The 17173-nt window shown below is 36.6% G+C and overlaps 1 protein-coding gene across 1 annotated transcript in view; it reads left to right on the plus strand.

The window, feature by feature from the left end:
* LOC113509845 (uncharacterized) overlaps positions 1-17173 on the plus strand; it is a 230012-nt gene extending 212839 nt beyond the window's left edge. The window contains exons 10-17 of the mRNA XM_052899220.1: positions 8245-8452; positions 8853-11006; positions 11210-11357; positions 12341-12471; positions 12876-12964; positions 13604-13817; positions 14719-15246; positions 15502-17173. Of these exons, the coding sequence (XP_052755180.1) occupies positions 8245-8452; positions 8853-11006; positions 11210-11357; positions 12341-12471; positions 12876-12964; positions 13604-13817; positions 14719-15246; positions 15502-16539 (4510 nt within the window). The 3' untranslated portion in view covers positions 16540-17173. The remainder of the gene's footprint in view (positions 1-8244; positions 8453-8852; positions 11007-11209; positions 11358-12340; positions 12472-12875; positions 12965-13603; positions 13818-14718; positions 15247-15501) is intronic.

Genomic DNA, 17173 nt, shown 5'->3' on the forward strand with positions numbered 1-17173 from the left:
CCCATGAGAATGAAATTGCGAGCAAAAGTTAGTTATTAATATTGTCCGAGAATTCAGTGTAACAATGTATTTAAAATTTATGGTCCTTTACCTCCTCACTATCTGTAACGTTATTTTGATATCATGAAGTAGGTCATTGACCTCTAAAATACGGTACTGGTAATTCAAAGGAAGTGATGATGTTACATAAGATTAGATTATACGCTGCTTTTGATCCTATATCACGCGGGTGCGGCACTGTTCTTTAGGGTTATTGTTAGTGTTATATAACACGATGGTTCTTTATGATTGATCTTATACACATTTTTCGAATTACACGAATTATAGTAATTAATTAAGCAGTTGCAGTTTAACTAAGTTAATTAATCTGTGACATGTAGTAAAAAATATATTAGAAAAATTTTCACTTTAGACTTTTATAACATGAAAAAAATATTGTCAATATTGAAGGGTAAAAGTTGAAAAACTCAAGTATTATTTAAAAAGGTTAGAGTTTCGTAGACCACTGTATTGTTATATGTACTGTAACAGAAAAAAAAAGAAAAACTTAAGATACATAAGGTCAAAAGAACAAACTATGAAAATCATTTACCGTGCATAGCATTCCTGCTTAAATGATAGCCTAAATTTATACACATAGATAAAGCAAGTACCTGTATATGTCGCAATGTTCTTTGAACTAATTAATGTAGCACAAAATAGGTAAAACAGGCATTGTTTTACGCCTGTTTTTTTGTGGCGTTGATACGCCTTTTTAGGTATTTCTAATATATCTACATGAATATAATATTTTCATTATAATGATATATTGAAAAAAAAAAATACAATATTGATAGTCGTAGAAAAATAATTTGTTATAATAAATTGCACAAGGCACGAATATATTTATTTGAAATACTATGCAATTAGGAAACTAATAAAAATAAATATTATTTATCACAAAAACATAACGTTAAGTTAAAATGATTAATGATTATTATACATATATCCGACAGAAGGTCAGATCTGTTTTGTGGTACCTATATTTTTTTACAGTATTTATTTGATTTATTGTATTTTCTTTTTTTTGCCAGTCTCTAATGTCATTGTCCGAGCCAACGCAAAGATTTTTTAGAGCCAACGTCAAACAAAATGATATTTATGTTCCACAGTTAGACATTATGTTGTAAATGTTGAATTACGAATTTATTTTGTGCCAGCAGTGTAATTTAAGATTTGTTCCACAGAAAAAAAATCTGAGTTCAATTGTGGCAAAAGCAATTATTTTGATTTTAAAACTAAAGTACTGAACTGATTTTAATATAGTTCCTGTTGGACCAATCTATTATACCCTTTCGGAAAAAAATTCAAAAAGCTGAATCATAATTACTTTCAAATTTATTTTGTTATTTCTTAAGAACTTGCTTTGTCAACTGACTGCTAAAAGAAGGAAGTTCTTAATGTGGTTGTATTTTTTTTGTTACCTCATAACTCTATTAATTCTAAATCGATTTAGTCAGACAGTTTGGCTCCATAGAAATTTTATTAACGTCTGTTCAGAAGTTTAATTTTTAAAACATAATAACTGATTTTGTTAAAATTAAAATCGTTTACTTTTGTGGGGCACATTATTTAATTATTCACGGTTGAAATCGTAGTTTTTTTTTTTTGCGAATAAAAATCTTAAATATTATTGCTGAAATACGAAGTAAACATTTCGATTAGAGGGAAAGGAGATTGTTAATAAGGGGGATTAATAGCACCGTTGCTAGCAAAATACCCTATAAGCAATAAAATATACCTTCAAGTTGCCCTTTTCTGGGAACCATCTTGGTTAATTCTTGATGAATTACTCACAATGGGCAAACTGACCTGACTTCATCGTCGTTTATATATGTATATCTATATCATTACTCACTGGTATCCAACCCGCGCGTACTAGCAACGCAAGCAGAGTTAAAATTCTCGTATCGCCCCATAAAAAAAACTTTCAATGCATATAGAGATGGAAATGTGTAAAACTGGTGTGTTAATTGATGGAAATATTGATCAACAGGCTATCACGATGCAATCAAATTTGTTACGTGCTTTAATTTACATATGGACTTTCTATAATTCTTCCGCATGGGCAGGCCAGCATTTATTGTCTGTATATTTTTGTTTTAATAGTTTTTATGATGGAGTAAATTATCGTGCTATAAATCAATGTCGTAAATACCAGTGTAATTTACATTGTTTACACTAATATGTTTTGTTTGTATTTGAATACGGCATGTTTTCTTGTCAATTGTACAAGTCAATCAAAGCAAGAAGTAATGGAACATGTACAAATTGTTTTCTTTTTTCATCAGTCGCCAATGTTTTTAGAAAATAAAAACAACACAATGAATTACATTTTTAGTAATAGGTATTATAAATGTGGATGTGGGTTTATTTGTTTGTTTGTTATTTGCTGTAACGGCTGAACCAGGGGTCGTGAAACTTAGTATACTATTATGTGTACATGTATGTCCTTTATCTCAAGTAATAATACAAGACATAAGCTACTTTTTATTCCGGTCAATTTATATATCACGGTCATGCGGACAAAGTGGCAAAAAACTAGAAAGTACTTTCTAATTTTTATCTGTACTTGTACGAAGTTTAGAAATTTTGAACGGAAAGTTGACTTTAAATTCGATTTTATTTTCTTAAACTTTTTGTCCGTTACTTCATACCATTTAAAGCTGGCTTGTCAAGATGCAACATACATCAGATTTTAAATTAGACCTCTGTGAATATATTTGTGAAAACTGCATCCAATTTGGTGCAGTGGTTTTTGCATGATGCCGGAACAAACATGCAGATAGAAAGACAAAATTTTTAAAAGCCATTGTTTTGACATATATTGGTCTTAGTAAGACTTTTCGTATTAAGTTTTCTTAAATATCTCCCATGTACAGATAATGTCTAGGTACAATTTTATTATATTGCTGAAACATAACGCATTGATACAGCGAAACCGGTTACGTCATATAATTTTATATAGTTAAATAAAAATGTACGGAAATAGTACAAACATTCTTACAAAGATGATTATATTATCAATTATTATTATCAAACAATGTACTCGGCGCTGATTGCGTTGTATTGTTGGAATTCGTTCAAGGTCGCCGATTACAGCGGATGTCGGAGTCGCTCGCCAGTGAAGGTCATTGTACGGATGCTCGATTGTGATGTGATGTACATTCCTGAAATTTGCCATTTGTATTCCAATCATCTGCCGGATGACTCGAAAGCTATAAAGTGAAGTGCCATCGATTAATACCTTAAACTGTTTGCAGTAGGTATACAACAATAATTTGCAACGTGAAACTGCTTTTAAAAAACTAATCAAATATGTTTTTTTGCATTTCCTGTTAGAAGCTACGTTCTGCTTGCTTTAATTATGATCATAATGACCGGTAGGTACAACATAGACTAATTAAATTTTTTGCGTGTACCCATAAATAGTATAATGTACCTACTTATGTATTCTTCATAATCTAAGGTATTAGTGTTCTACAAGTAGATTATAATAATAATAAATTTATGAATAATAATAATTATTATTATTAGTTCTAATTATCCATAAATATCATCTACAGCAGTTGGAAATCCGTGGTTTTTGCATATTATCGCGATGATTTGTTGGACTGTTTTTTTTTGGGCAATATCAGGATAGGATTACTAGAGTTCCTGTACTGTACATTTTTAGATGAATTCTGATGACAAACACTATTTACTCATTAAGATAATCGTCGACCCACATCATAAATACTTCCGGCGATATTGGTGCGGCTGTCTGCAGTGTATTGCCTAATCGAAACCACAGTATTGGTATTAGTACTACTTTGTATAGTAGTACAGTACAGTACTTTCTGTCTCAAATTGTGATTTGAAAAAAGAACACATCTATTTCTAAATCGTATCTGGTTGTTCTGTGTTGTGTTCTTATATAAATGTTCGTAGTTTAGTTTCTCTTAGTACATGATGTTATTCTAGGAATTTCCATAGATGCGGACTCATTGGTGTGATAAGTAAGATACAAAAGTACGAAAGCGCTAATTTAGCACTAATTTTGTAAATGTGGAGTGAACCATCATTAGACTTGTGTATCTACAGCTAAATTTTATTTCGTAATAAGCTGATTTTTGCTTTGCAAATAAAAACTGTAGCTTCAGTTGTTACAAAATATTTTTTTTTGATTACAAAAAAAATACAGACTAAATGAGAATGTTATGAATCGTCTTCGAAGTTGTTTGAAAGTAACGGAAATTATTTTTTTAAATAAAAACTACAAGTTTTCATTAGAATTTGTTTTGTTATCTTTTAACAACGTATAGTCACGCCAACGTTTGTCACACACAGTCTTCGTTTCATTTTTACACAATTACACATTACACGTGAACTGAATGGGGTATGGTTGTCATTTCTTTTAGCGAATTTTCAACAGATTCAACAAGATTTTTTTTTCTATTATTGTTATATTATTATATTTTTTGTTTTATATTATTGGTATGCCCGTGTCACTGCAAGTATTTTGCAAACTTTTTTTTTTTAAATAATCATATTTATAATATGATTATTATAAAAAAATATTTGTACTCTCGCACAAAAAAGGTTTTATAATAAATACCTGATCGATTTTACCATTTAGGGTATTTTCAAAGGTTAATTTTTAATACATCCTCATTTCTTCTGTATCATTTGCGGTAACAGGAAATTTCGTTTACATGCAAAATGTATTTTTTTTTTCATTTCATATTCATAATTTGTTCATTTAATCTGACAAATCTGACTGCTAATATGTTAAATTTATAGGAAACAAATTGAATCGATATTTATGTGCGTTCACATTGACATTATGAATTCCTGGTACTTTATAAACACAGTCTGGTATGAAAATTATTATAGTAGGCAAATACACACCACACACAAGCTTAAGCTAATTTTAAGTACTGTATCATTTAACGAACTTAATGTAATAGACTATATTCTGGTCTATTTTATTAAATTTATTTAATCTACTTAACTCTTTATTGCTGTTAGAATGGTATATTGCCACAATTTTAGATAATAGTTTTTACTCGCGACTTCGTACATGTAAACTAATATAATAAAGAGGAAAGATTTGGTTGATCTCTTTTTCTATCTTAAATAAGGCGTCTGTACACAATTTCAATTCCTTAACCCGTTCAAGTGCTAGGGGTAATAAATAAAAACTCATATTCACATTTTACTAATCTCATTTTTCTAACATAATAATATTTTGACTCATTTTATTGGACCGTATTTAGGGAAATTGGTCCTGTGACGTATTTGTATGTCAATCTATTGTAGCTTTTTCCATAGAAAACATATAGTTCAAATTGTGCTCAATCTACGTATTCCATTCTCTACTTAAAGATAACGAACATCCCTTATATAAATAACGATGTTTTGAAATTCTAAATCACTATGATTACACTTTAAAAAAATATAAAATTTTACGTCACTTTTCTGTTAATGTAACGTTGAGTATTATAAAGGGATTATTTAGAATATTTAATAAATTATATTAGCGTGTCTTTTATTGAAATTATGTGTTAAAAAATCTCGTGTCGAAATGTTCGTTCACGTTAATATAACACTAGGAAATTCAGAAAAAAAAATTCCTTAATAGTAGCAAAGCGTTAAATATTTACTGTATTCTTAATGAAAATATAGACAGCGAGATAGATTTTAACAATTCTCAATAAATCAGAAATGTTACGCGGGAATTTTGATAAATAAATCGGGAATAGTATTTAATTTCTGTTCTACGAAAGCAGGACAGCTGGAGAATAAGTGATTAAGTGTTTTTTTGTGACTAATTTTCGTAAAAGGACATATTTTTACTAAAACAAAAATGTGTTTTTGTCGAAGTGAGTCGTTCCAAGGTATTTCCTGTAAATTATGTTATCATTTAGTCAAAGTGATATTGTTTACTTTGTTTAATTTTATCAGTAATTACATAACATGTTATTCATTGATATGAGTTAATGCAAATATAATCTATTATCTATGTGTATTTTTCAAGGTTAAACTTATCTTGTAGGTGTTATGCTGTGTTATATTGATACTGCGTGGAACTCTTTATCTTCGTTTATTATTGTTATCAAATTGTTTTATATGTTATTGTCTCGTATTATAGATCGTATTGGTTCTGTTACTAGGTTGTCGGATAAAATCCAAAGATAAAATTAACACATTCTCGCATACTGAGATAAAATACAATGATATTATGCTTACTCTATGTTTAGAATACTAGAGTTAGATAAAACAAGGTATTCTAAGACAAGATTAAGTATGCTCTGTAGTTCTTATTTAATCTAATCTTTTAATCTATGATTTATATACAGACTTCTTTGTCTTGTTTCTCTGTTGACTATGTTGTTTTGACATTTCATATTAGTTGTCAGTATCATTTAGTGATATGACTAGTTCATACTAATTAATTTGTGGAGTAAAAAATAGTTTTAATGTGTTTGGATGTCATTATTTAATTTTTGTGTTAATAATTGCTATGTAAGTAAAACATTAGTGTAAAATACACGAGGTAGATAACCATTCTAATAAATGTATTCATTAGTTCTAAATAAAGACATGATAATAGATAGCAATTATCGTACATATTTAGTACCTACATAACTTTAATTTTCATCATCATTATATCAGCCTTTAACTGTCCACTGCTGAACATAAGCCTCCCCCTTAGGGGGTTTAATAAGTAGTAGCCACATTTGATATGCTATCTAGAAAGGTTCATTGATTTTTCTATTTCTGGAATCCACGCATACGAAGTAGCGGGTAAAAAGCTATGCAAGAATAAATTCAAAGAAATTGAATAAAATTCAAAGGAGTATTAACTCCTTTAATTAAAATGTGATTTTGTAACGAACATTTAATTATCTCTAGCTACACATGTTGTAAGACTACGTGTAACCCGTTTTAATTGGATTCTCTTTGTTTCTACGTATTAGCTGTATTATGTAAAATACACTTTCTGTATTATATATGTTAAATCTAGGACACGGTCTATCTGTGTAGTCTTCTTTTCATCATTCGTTATTTATCACAGAATTTCTCCTCTGCATTTTCGTCAATAATCCTTTAAATTTGTACTTTGTCTTTCTACGTTACAGAACATAGTAGTGTCACTGAGCATTGTTGATTGCGAGACAAGACGTTATTCTCTCAATCTATATATATTTTTTTATAATTGAAATTTTAATTTGGTAGTTTAGAGATCAAGGCTTACAAGAATTCTATGTAATTTTTTTTTGTCAATAAATAATTTTTATTCATTAGTATAAATGAAATTTTCTTAGAATATCGCTGTAATATTGATGATTTTTTAGAGATAAAGATGGAGCTTTGATATTGGTGAAATAAATCAAGGTGATATAATTCATGTTCAAAATTAAAGGAAAAATGCTTATTAAATAAATTTGACAGCTATGTTTTTTTTCTGCAAAGGACATTAAAAAGGTATCCAGACACGATGAACTTAAAGTGAATTTGTTCTTTTATATAATTTTTGCGCATTCAATGTTATGTTGGAAATTTCCACCATTATGCAAAGAAGGGTTAAAACCAGCCTATATAGAATAGATATATTTTACATTAGATTAGTTCAAAAATCACGAGGCATTGACTTGCGTAGTACTCTAATCGATAATTAATGTAACAATCAATAAAATCAATTTATTAATTTGGTGGAACGATCGATTGATAAGTGGAGTTTGTGAATAGGATTTATACTACGAATTATGTGTGTAGTTTGGAGTAACTACCTGATATGTGTATTGTACACAATAGATACTACGTCTTAGTTGCCTAATAAATTGATGTGATCGAATTAATGCGACATCGACTTGTCATTCTAATTACGCCCACGTACAGTAGTAGTAAATGATCACTGCGATTTATAAATTTAGATGTGTCTATAAAGCTGCTATTAATACATTTTTAACGACTTATATAAATTTTATATTTAAATTGATCTTGATTTATGACATATTACATATTTATTTAATACCTTTATATCATATCCGCTTGAGGTACACTATTAAATAAACTTCTCACATAAAACTCACATATCTGTTTTTTTTTTCGTTTTGATTTCCTAAGAAAATACTTTTTTATACGACGAAGGTGGCAAACAATATATATTATGTGGTATATTAAACAAAATTGTAATAGATATGTTTTCTTTCCTTATAGAGAACGAAGGGAACAGGAGAAAAGGGAAATATTGGAAAAGCAGCAGAAAGAAAGAAAGGAGAGAGAACGGATAGAGCAGGAGCGGGAGAGGGAGAGAGAACGGGAAAAACAGGAGAGAGAAGAAAAAGAGAGGAGAGACCAGGAGAATGCAGCCTCGAAACTCGTCACCAGGCATTTCGAGGAGTCGTTCCGGTTAGCTAACCAGAAGGTTAGACAACTTTCGTATTACCTTATTCAGTTAATCATAATGATATCAACGATAAATTACCTATTTTTATTTTTAAATAACATTCAATTCAGTTGAAAAGGTTTGCTGAACGAAATCTCTTATTAGAGATAAGCTCGCCTTTGTACATTATGTTTGTGTACAATAAAGAATAAAGTAATGAGCTCTTTTGACTTAATTTAGAATGTCATAATTATGTAATAGTGTTATTCTTTCTAATATATTCATTAAGTAATACTGTTCATTAAAATTGTTGTCAAGCTTCCTTCATAGTATTTACCAGTAAATGTTATATGAGTTCACTTGCAACAGTGGAATCATGTAATGCGAATATTATTGTGCATGTGAGTAGTTTTTAATATATCTTTATTATTACTTACAGAGGGAGCGTAGCATGTCGTGGTCGCTGCTGAACAGCATTCCTCCACCGGGTCGTGCGGCTGGGCCAGAACACGAACGTTTAAGAGCGGCTCCACCCGACCGCGCCTACTATTCACCTCCTGCGCATCCTTCCGCGCACCCTTCCCATCCTTCCCCTCGCGCACCAGCTCCCTCCCCCGCGGATTACTGTTCCCCACATGCGCGACTTTCCATTTCATCCAAACCTGAAAAACCCGCGCCACATCCTTCTTTACCTAAGGGCGAACCTAATTTTGCACCATATAATTATCCTCCTTATAGATCATATGATAAACTTAAAGAACAACATTTACCGGCACCACCGCCCTTGGTACCGGAAAAAAATTCTGTGATAGTCAAGCACGACGCCAAACAGATCCACTTGGAGCAGAAGCACCCGTATCCCAGTAAGCCCAGGAGTGAACCTTCACATTACCTTCCTTCAAGACCGTACCGGACCGGTCTGTCACCGCATGCGCCGCCCCATCCACATCCAGTGCTCCAAACTTCGCCACATGCAGCGTTGCCAGCGCAAGATAAAAATAATAGGCGGTTATATCAACCTCCTCCACAACGGTCCCCAGCTTATTACCAAACGGCACCACAGGCCAAACCAAAGGTGTCCAGCCCGGCGCCGCAACATATATATGGCAAACCTAGCAGTAACTCACCTAGTCCCGCACATTATGCTGTCGCTGTCGAGCCGTCTCTGCAGTTACCAAAAACAGAGCCACCGCCAGTGCCGTATCCGCCACCGTCCGCGTATTCACCTGCGCCTCGGACGCGACCACCGCCAGTGGCACACTGTCGTACGCCCGAACCTCGACCGCCGCCGCGCGCTCACGGTGACACTAACGCGCCGTCGCCGTGTCAAACTCAACCGCTAGACCTAGGCGTTACTCGTGATGACCCTGACAGGTTATCACCGCGTCGCCGGTACCCCTTCGAGCCTGCCGACGCGGAGACGAAGCGGCGGCGTCTCGAAGATTTGCCGGCGCCGGAGCCGTTGATCGCAGCGGCCGCAAGCGTCGGTAGGACGCCACACGGTTCGGAGCCGGCACCACAGGCACCCGGTCCGCCTTGCGACGTCCGCGTTCCCTCTGCGGACGGCAGTGTCGAAACACCCGAACGTGCCGCCGGCGCTTCACCTGCACCTCAACTGACGCCGGCGGCCAGTCCGGCGCCAGCCACGCCGGTGCCCCCGTTGGCCGCGTCGCCGGCGGGCGCTGCTGCCCCACCGGCCGCGCCGACGCCGCCTGCGCCCCCAGCTACCCCGCCCGTCACGCCTCTCGCCGAAGTAGAAACTCCAGCAAAGTCCGCTTCACCGCGTGATGGTTCCGCACCAGTTCGTCACCTCGGTAAGAAAGCGTGGTTGCAACGACATGAAACCGCGCCGATCGGCGAGGGGGACTGTTCCGGTGGCGGTGGAACTTGCATCACACTCCCAATGACGATTACAAGGGTGTCGGAACCCGATGACTCCAGTTCTAATATAGTAGTACCTGTAGCAGCGAAGTCCATCCAGCGGAGTGCTCGCAAAACATCGAAGCCGCGAAAGCCAAAGGAAATGAACGGCCGCGTCGACGACGCCGAGGAAGACAGTTCGAGTTCAGACAGAGAAACGGCGGCGCCGCCTAAAAGGAAGCCGCCAAAGGCGAAACGGAAAAAAGGTATTGTGGCGCGAAAAACTGGGGACGAACCTAAGAAAAAGAAGGCCTCAGAGAGTGGTAGCGAGAGTGATAAGGAAAGCGATGACAAAGATTCGGATTCTGGTGGTAGTGGGAGTGGGAGTGGCAGTACGTCGAGCAAGCGTGGGGGCGGAGGTCGCGCGCGGGGCCGGAGATCAAGAGGAGCGGGCAGCGGCCGTGGGGGGCGCCGCAAGGACGACCCCCCGCGACGCGGGTCCGCCGCCGCGCACTCGCGGCCCAGCAACGAGTCGTTTTTGCAAAACGGGCCGTGCTTCGAGGTGGCGCCGCGGCTGGCCAAGTGCCGCGAGTGCCGGTGGTCGCCGGCGCAGCGGGACAAGGACATGCCGAACATCTTTTGCCGTTTCTACGCTTTCCGAAGACTGAAATATGCCAAGAATAGGCAATTAGCTATAGCCGGGTTTTCGGACCCATACAAGGATGCAGAGGAGGTAATTATTTTTTTTCATCCTTTTTATACTGTATTGTGTTTTTTCTTCGACTCGTTAATTTGATAATGGTCCCCTGCAGCTTTCGCCAAGACTGCCTTTTTATGCACAATCTCAAGTCTTACTCGAAAATTTATTTAACTCTGTTTTCTTTTCTTTATAAAGGTAAACATTAGATTAAACTATTATATTTTAATCTTTGACAGGAGGATAAGAAACTATGGCTGTCATCATCCGCCGGTGCGGCGGAATTAGATATAGAAATGAGTTGCTTCCTACTTAGGGAGATTGGAGACCAGTTCTGTGAACTGTTACAACAGGAGAAAGAGGCCGAATCACATCATTTAAATGATGGTATGTTATTATCTGTATTAGATATAAACCGCGGCATCTCCCGTCGTAGTATTGTAATGTTGAATAGCCATTAACCTTCCTCAAGAAGTGAGCTATCTTAAATCTATGTTAAAAGAAATTTCCAACTCCAACTGGTAAATCCAGACATTTGAGTGTTCAAACAATCTCTTCTATTAATACAGATCTATTCTTATAGATCGCAAATGATTTCAATCCATTTGTATTGTCATCACTGGAATTTATTTTAAATAATAGTACCTACTTACTATTTATCTATTTCTTTAATGATAGAATAATTGAACACCCAAAGCTAGCTTTAAAGTGGTAGTTTATACTTCTAGAATTCGCTGATTTGATAATTTATTTTACGAATGTATTTAGTTTTTACAATGAGATCATCATTTAAAATAGTTATTGTAATGCTGTGTCATAAAGGAGACAATGTCATTGTATTTAATTATGACTTGCGAAATATGTAGACTGATATTTATTACATGCACCTCATGTTTGTATATGTAATAAATAATCCCAATAATATTTAATTGGGGAATATTTCAATGCACATATTTATATGTAATATCACAATATACTCATATAAAAATTTTGACTAAGTATTTCTGAATATATCTTGTACTAAATAGCTATATATTACTATTGGTGTTAGGGGCGTGGTAGGTCAGGTCGTTGAACTCTTTGAATTATGGTTGAACGCAATTATGGCTCATCCATATATATCTCGGGTTTGCTAATGTATAACTGATTCTTAGAATAATAGTCATAAATAAACAACATAACATCCTGAACGAAACGGTAAAAACATATAGAGTGATGTTTTAAAAGAGCTTGTAAACATGTCTAGTTACTAATAAATAATGACGTCTATTCTAGTCAACTTATTCATAGTTATTAATTTATCATTGTAGAGATAGTGGAAAGTGTGTATGACATCTATGTTAATATATATACTCTTATCTTATTCACAGACAAGACAATAGCGTGGAAGCGCGTAGTGCAAGGTGTTAGAGAAATGTGTGACGTGTGTGAGACCACACTGTTCAATTTCCATTGGACCTGCGGCAAATGCGGGTTCGTCGTATGTCTTGATTGTTATAAGGTAAATTCCTCAAGTAACTAAATTTATATTTGTTTTTATTTGAATTACTTAGAATGGTAAACGAGATTTTAATACCAATTTTTCAAAACATACATACGTTGTTTTATATTTTACTGTAGAAAGCATTGTTTTGTAAGTTGATTAATAGTAAATTAAATATAAAAAAATGCTACACTTAATTAATCTCTCTGACTCCCATGAAGGAGTTATTGTGTTCCCTGATAACGGTGTATTTATTTGCTTTTATATAGGAAATTAGCAGATTGAAGTTTTTTGTTTCTATATAGGTCTCATACAATATTTATCCTTATATTCATATAAGGATAAATATTATTAAATGTAAGAAGGAATTAAGGAATTTGCGGTTTAATAAATATGAGTAAGCAAATTGTATTTTGTTATAGTCACGGACATCAGGAGAATCAGCCAATGCTACTAACGAGTCAAACAGTACATCGAATGCCAGCAGTAATGGCGAGAGAGATTCATTTGGGTAATTATTTCTTGTTATCATATCCTGTTATATACGCGATAGTTTGTAAGGATGGGTGGATGTTTGACGCAAAAATTACTTAATGGTTTTGAAAGAAATGTATGTTATGGATACGTTGTATTCTAACTTAAAATATAGGTACATTTTGTGGGGCATTTGTGAGAGATGACAGGTGAGGATGAAAACAGGCCAGTCAGCCCATTGTGACGAATTCAATAGGAATTAACTAGGATGGTTTCCAAGGGGAATCGCGCTCTAATTAGGAAGGTAGCTATATACTATCGCCTATATGATAAGAGAGCAAGAATACAAAAACGGATAATAGGCTAATCATCATATAGGAAAAGGCTTGTAGATTCGAGTTTCAATTGCGATTATTTAGGAAATATTTGCAATAGAAAACTTCCATGTGTAGCACAACCAGCCTTAAAGTTTAATGAAAGCAATGAATGTAAAAAGTGAATAATGTTACAGAAGAGTAGAGCGGGGATTTCTAGAATTTTCTAATTCTATTCGATTTCTGTCCTAATTTTGAAAATAGACATTTGTAATTGGCATCAGTAGTTTATTATGGGTTAAACATCCTTCTGCTGAGATTACATTGCGTAGTTGTTATAGTGTGCGTGTTGTGTTCACTAGTTGGCTGACGTGCACGGCGGGAGGTGCGCATCCGGCGCGGCGGCTGCTGCTGACGCAGATCGCGGCGGGTGGAGCGCTGGCGGCGGCGGCGACGCGTCTGCACGCGGCGCGCGCTGCCTGGGCACTGCCGGGCTGCGGCTGCGGCGTCGCCGGCGACGCACCGCCCGCACGCCGCGCACGCGCCCGCCACCTGCTGCAGCGGGCCCTGCAAAAGGTGTCTCCTTTGTCTATTGTCCCCTTACCATAGGTGTATTTAAGTGGAGCCCACTTTAGAATTGTCATTACCATAGGTGTATTTAAGCGGGGCTAACTCTAGAACTCAGATTTTTTTGATGGATGATAATAGAATTGTAATTCCCCTGCACTGTGTATATGCCGGCAGGGCAATAGTGCAGGGTGATAGGTGAAGATGAAAACAGGCCAGTTAACGCATTGTAATGATTTTCCAGAGGAAATCTCGTAGAGATCGACCTGATACAGTACAGAAATGTAAAGTCTCCAGCCCACGTAAACACATTTCTGAGAGAACATATGCGCTTTTTTAAGAAGTCAAGACCCCTGATCGAAATTAATTTTAAAAACCTCAATGACCCACATACATTATATTAGGTTATACTGGCCTATTTGAGACTAAATTTTTGTTTATTATTGTTCAAACAGAGGCTTCATTAGTTTTGTTCTTTTGTTAATAGTATTAAAATGAAATAGTCTGTTGTATCGGGGTATCTCTAGTGTGTGATGATAGGTGCTGATGAGGATGACCAGTTAGCTCATTATAACGGATTTAATTCTAGGAAGACTGTGTAGAGGTCGAGTTGATAGTTGATTGAATATGTCGTATATTTCTAACATTGGAGCTGTAAGCTTACTAATAATAAATAACGTTTGCAGTGGAGTGCAATTGAGCGATAAGAGGGTCTTTTATATTATTATTAAAACGTGCATTTTCTTTCATAAAATCTATTACTCGTTATCGTCACAGTTTATATTAAAACCGGTCACTGTAATTTATTGTTGATAGATGACGTAAAGGTTAGGTATAGACTTATACCTAATCAATAGACAATTAGACCTTCTTTCAAACAAATTAATAACCATTATAATTTTCTTTACAGAACGTAAAAAAAGAAGACGTTAAAGAAGAAAATGTTTCCACCAATGGATCGTCGCCTGTTAAATCTGAAAATGGCAAGACAGGCAGTTCAGTAGTTAGCTGGCTCACGGATGTCCCACTGAAGACCGAGACAAAGGACGAGAAGTCAGACAGCAGTTCCTCTGATTCCGAAGAGGGTGGTGGTTTCTCGACGTTGAGGGAGTTGCTCATACGACCAGCCCCAGAAGGTGGTGACACTCAACCCAAAAAGAAGCAGAAGAAAAGCAAGAATGATTTCTTGAGCGACGTTATCTCCAGTGTGGTAGATGAAAAGAAAGACGAGGATGAAGATGTGAAACCATTCGCGCTCTCGAATGTGGTGAAGCGATACGACAGGAGTGGCCGCAGCAGGGAGGAGCTGCCTGTCAGAATTATGACGCTTACAGAGTCCAAATTACTGTATCCTGACGTACCACATGCGTGGCTTTGCGACGGCCGCCTCCTACACCTAACTGATCCCAGTCACCCTGGAAACTATAAACCTTTCCAGGTAAATAGTAACATAAAACTGTATGATAAAAGTTTTAAAAAAGTCATATACTTGTGGTCTTTAGGATTTAAGCATTTTTTTCTACTGATTAATGTTTCTATTTTCTATCTATATATTTATCTAATCTATGTATTTAACTAATCTATTAATTCGCCGTATATCTATCATTCATTCCAGTTTTTATCTATTGTCTGTCATAAATTAAAATTGGTTAAGATAATCAGGTATTAATTTCGGATTTTTCTTTTGTTTTAGGACCAGTGGAAGCGTGGTCAACCAGTTCTAGTCTCAGACGTGTCGAGTCTCCTCGACAAGAATCTTTGGAGTCCAGAGAGTTTCTCCCGTGACTTCGGCGACACACGAGTGGATTTAGTCAATTGTGCATCCGGTTTAGTAGTACCGAATCAGCCGGCCAGAAAGTTCTGGGATGGATTCGAACTAGTCAATAAGAGACTTCGTGACGAACGTGGTGCTCCGATGGTGCTCAAATTAAAAGACTGGCCACCCGGCGAGGACTTCGCTGAACTTCTTCCCGCGCGTTTCGACGATCTCATGCGGGCGTTACCCCTCGGTGAATACACGTCGCGAAATGGCAAGTTGAATTTAGCCGCCCGCCTACCGGAATGCTTCGTCCGCCCAGATTTAGGTCCCAAGATGTACACGGCTTACGGTGGCGCCGGAGGTACCACCAATCTACATCTAGACGTGAGTGATGCAGTCAATGTAATGGTCCACGCAAGCGCGCCCGCGGACGCACCTGATCGCGCGAGAGAAGCGGCTAAAGCGGCCGAAGAAGCTGGCGTCGACGTACTGGCGCGGCGGAGGGCGCGAGTCAAGCCTCCAGCAGCCCTCTGGCACATCTACGCGGCTAAAGATGCGGATAAAATTCGCGATTTTCTTGTCCGCGCAGAGTTAGAGCGAGGAGCTAGACCGAGGGCCCAACATGATCCGGTACACGATCAGACGTGGTACTTGGACGCGGCGTTGCGTGAACGACTATACCGGGAGTATGGAGTGGAGGGCTATGCGATACTACAGTGTCCCGGAGATGCCGTCTTTGTACCCGCTGGAGCTCCGCATCAAGTTCGAAACCTATTAGACTGCATCAAAGTCGCAGAAGATTTCGTATCCCCAGAGAACGTTTCTCGATGCTTTGAGCTTGCGCAGCAATTCCGGCGATTATCGCGCCAGCACTCCAATAAAGAGGACAAGTTGCAAATAAAGAATATTGTGTACCATGCAGTTAAAGATTCCCTGTGCTGTTTAGAGGAAGCGCTCGCCGAAGCCAAGTGAAGCCGAGCCGACCTTCCGCATTTGATCTCAACCTCGACGTAACATTAATTGCTAAGTTCCGCATTTAAACGTAAGATTGGGAGCGAGTGTGATACGCGCTGTGCGCCGTTTCGTGTATAAGATGCCATTTTTAAGCGTCCGAGTGGATTGTGTACCAGTTGTGTGTAAATGTACTCGAAATGTGATTTAGTCCGACGGTCGCGATCGGAGTATGTGCAATGTAAATTAGTCTGATTATGGTGATATCGTTGAGATGTGGATATGTTTTATGTTCCTTAATTGATACAAATAAACTTTTCTGGTTATTTACAGCTTAAATGTAGTTATAGTGATATGTATGTATTGTGTAAATTTTTAATTCGAATTCCATCGAGTACATAATAAGAAGTGTATTTACCTTTAAGTTATTGTATTGAAACATATTCGCTCGAAGCATTGTACATTAAAATACGGCGTGTAGATAAGTTTCTCCTATATTAATTTCTCAATTTGGTTAGAATGTTACAAAATGATAGTTAAAGTATGTGACAATTTAATTTTGTCCTTATTGCTGTATTAGAAGAAAGCAAGTTTTTTTTGTACTGTGTATATTATGTATGGTTATAAGTTGGAATAAAAAAAAAAGATGTTTATA

The sequence above is a fragment of the Galleria mellonella genome, unplaced genomic scaffold (genome assembly GCF_026898425.1).
Source record: "Galleria mellonella isolate WM207_F2 unplaced genomic scaffold, CSIRO_AGI_GalMel_v1 utg57, whole genome shotgun sequence".
Lineage (NCBI taxonomy): Eukaryota > Metazoa > Arthropoda > Insecta > Lepidoptera > Pyralidae > Galleria > Galleria mellonella.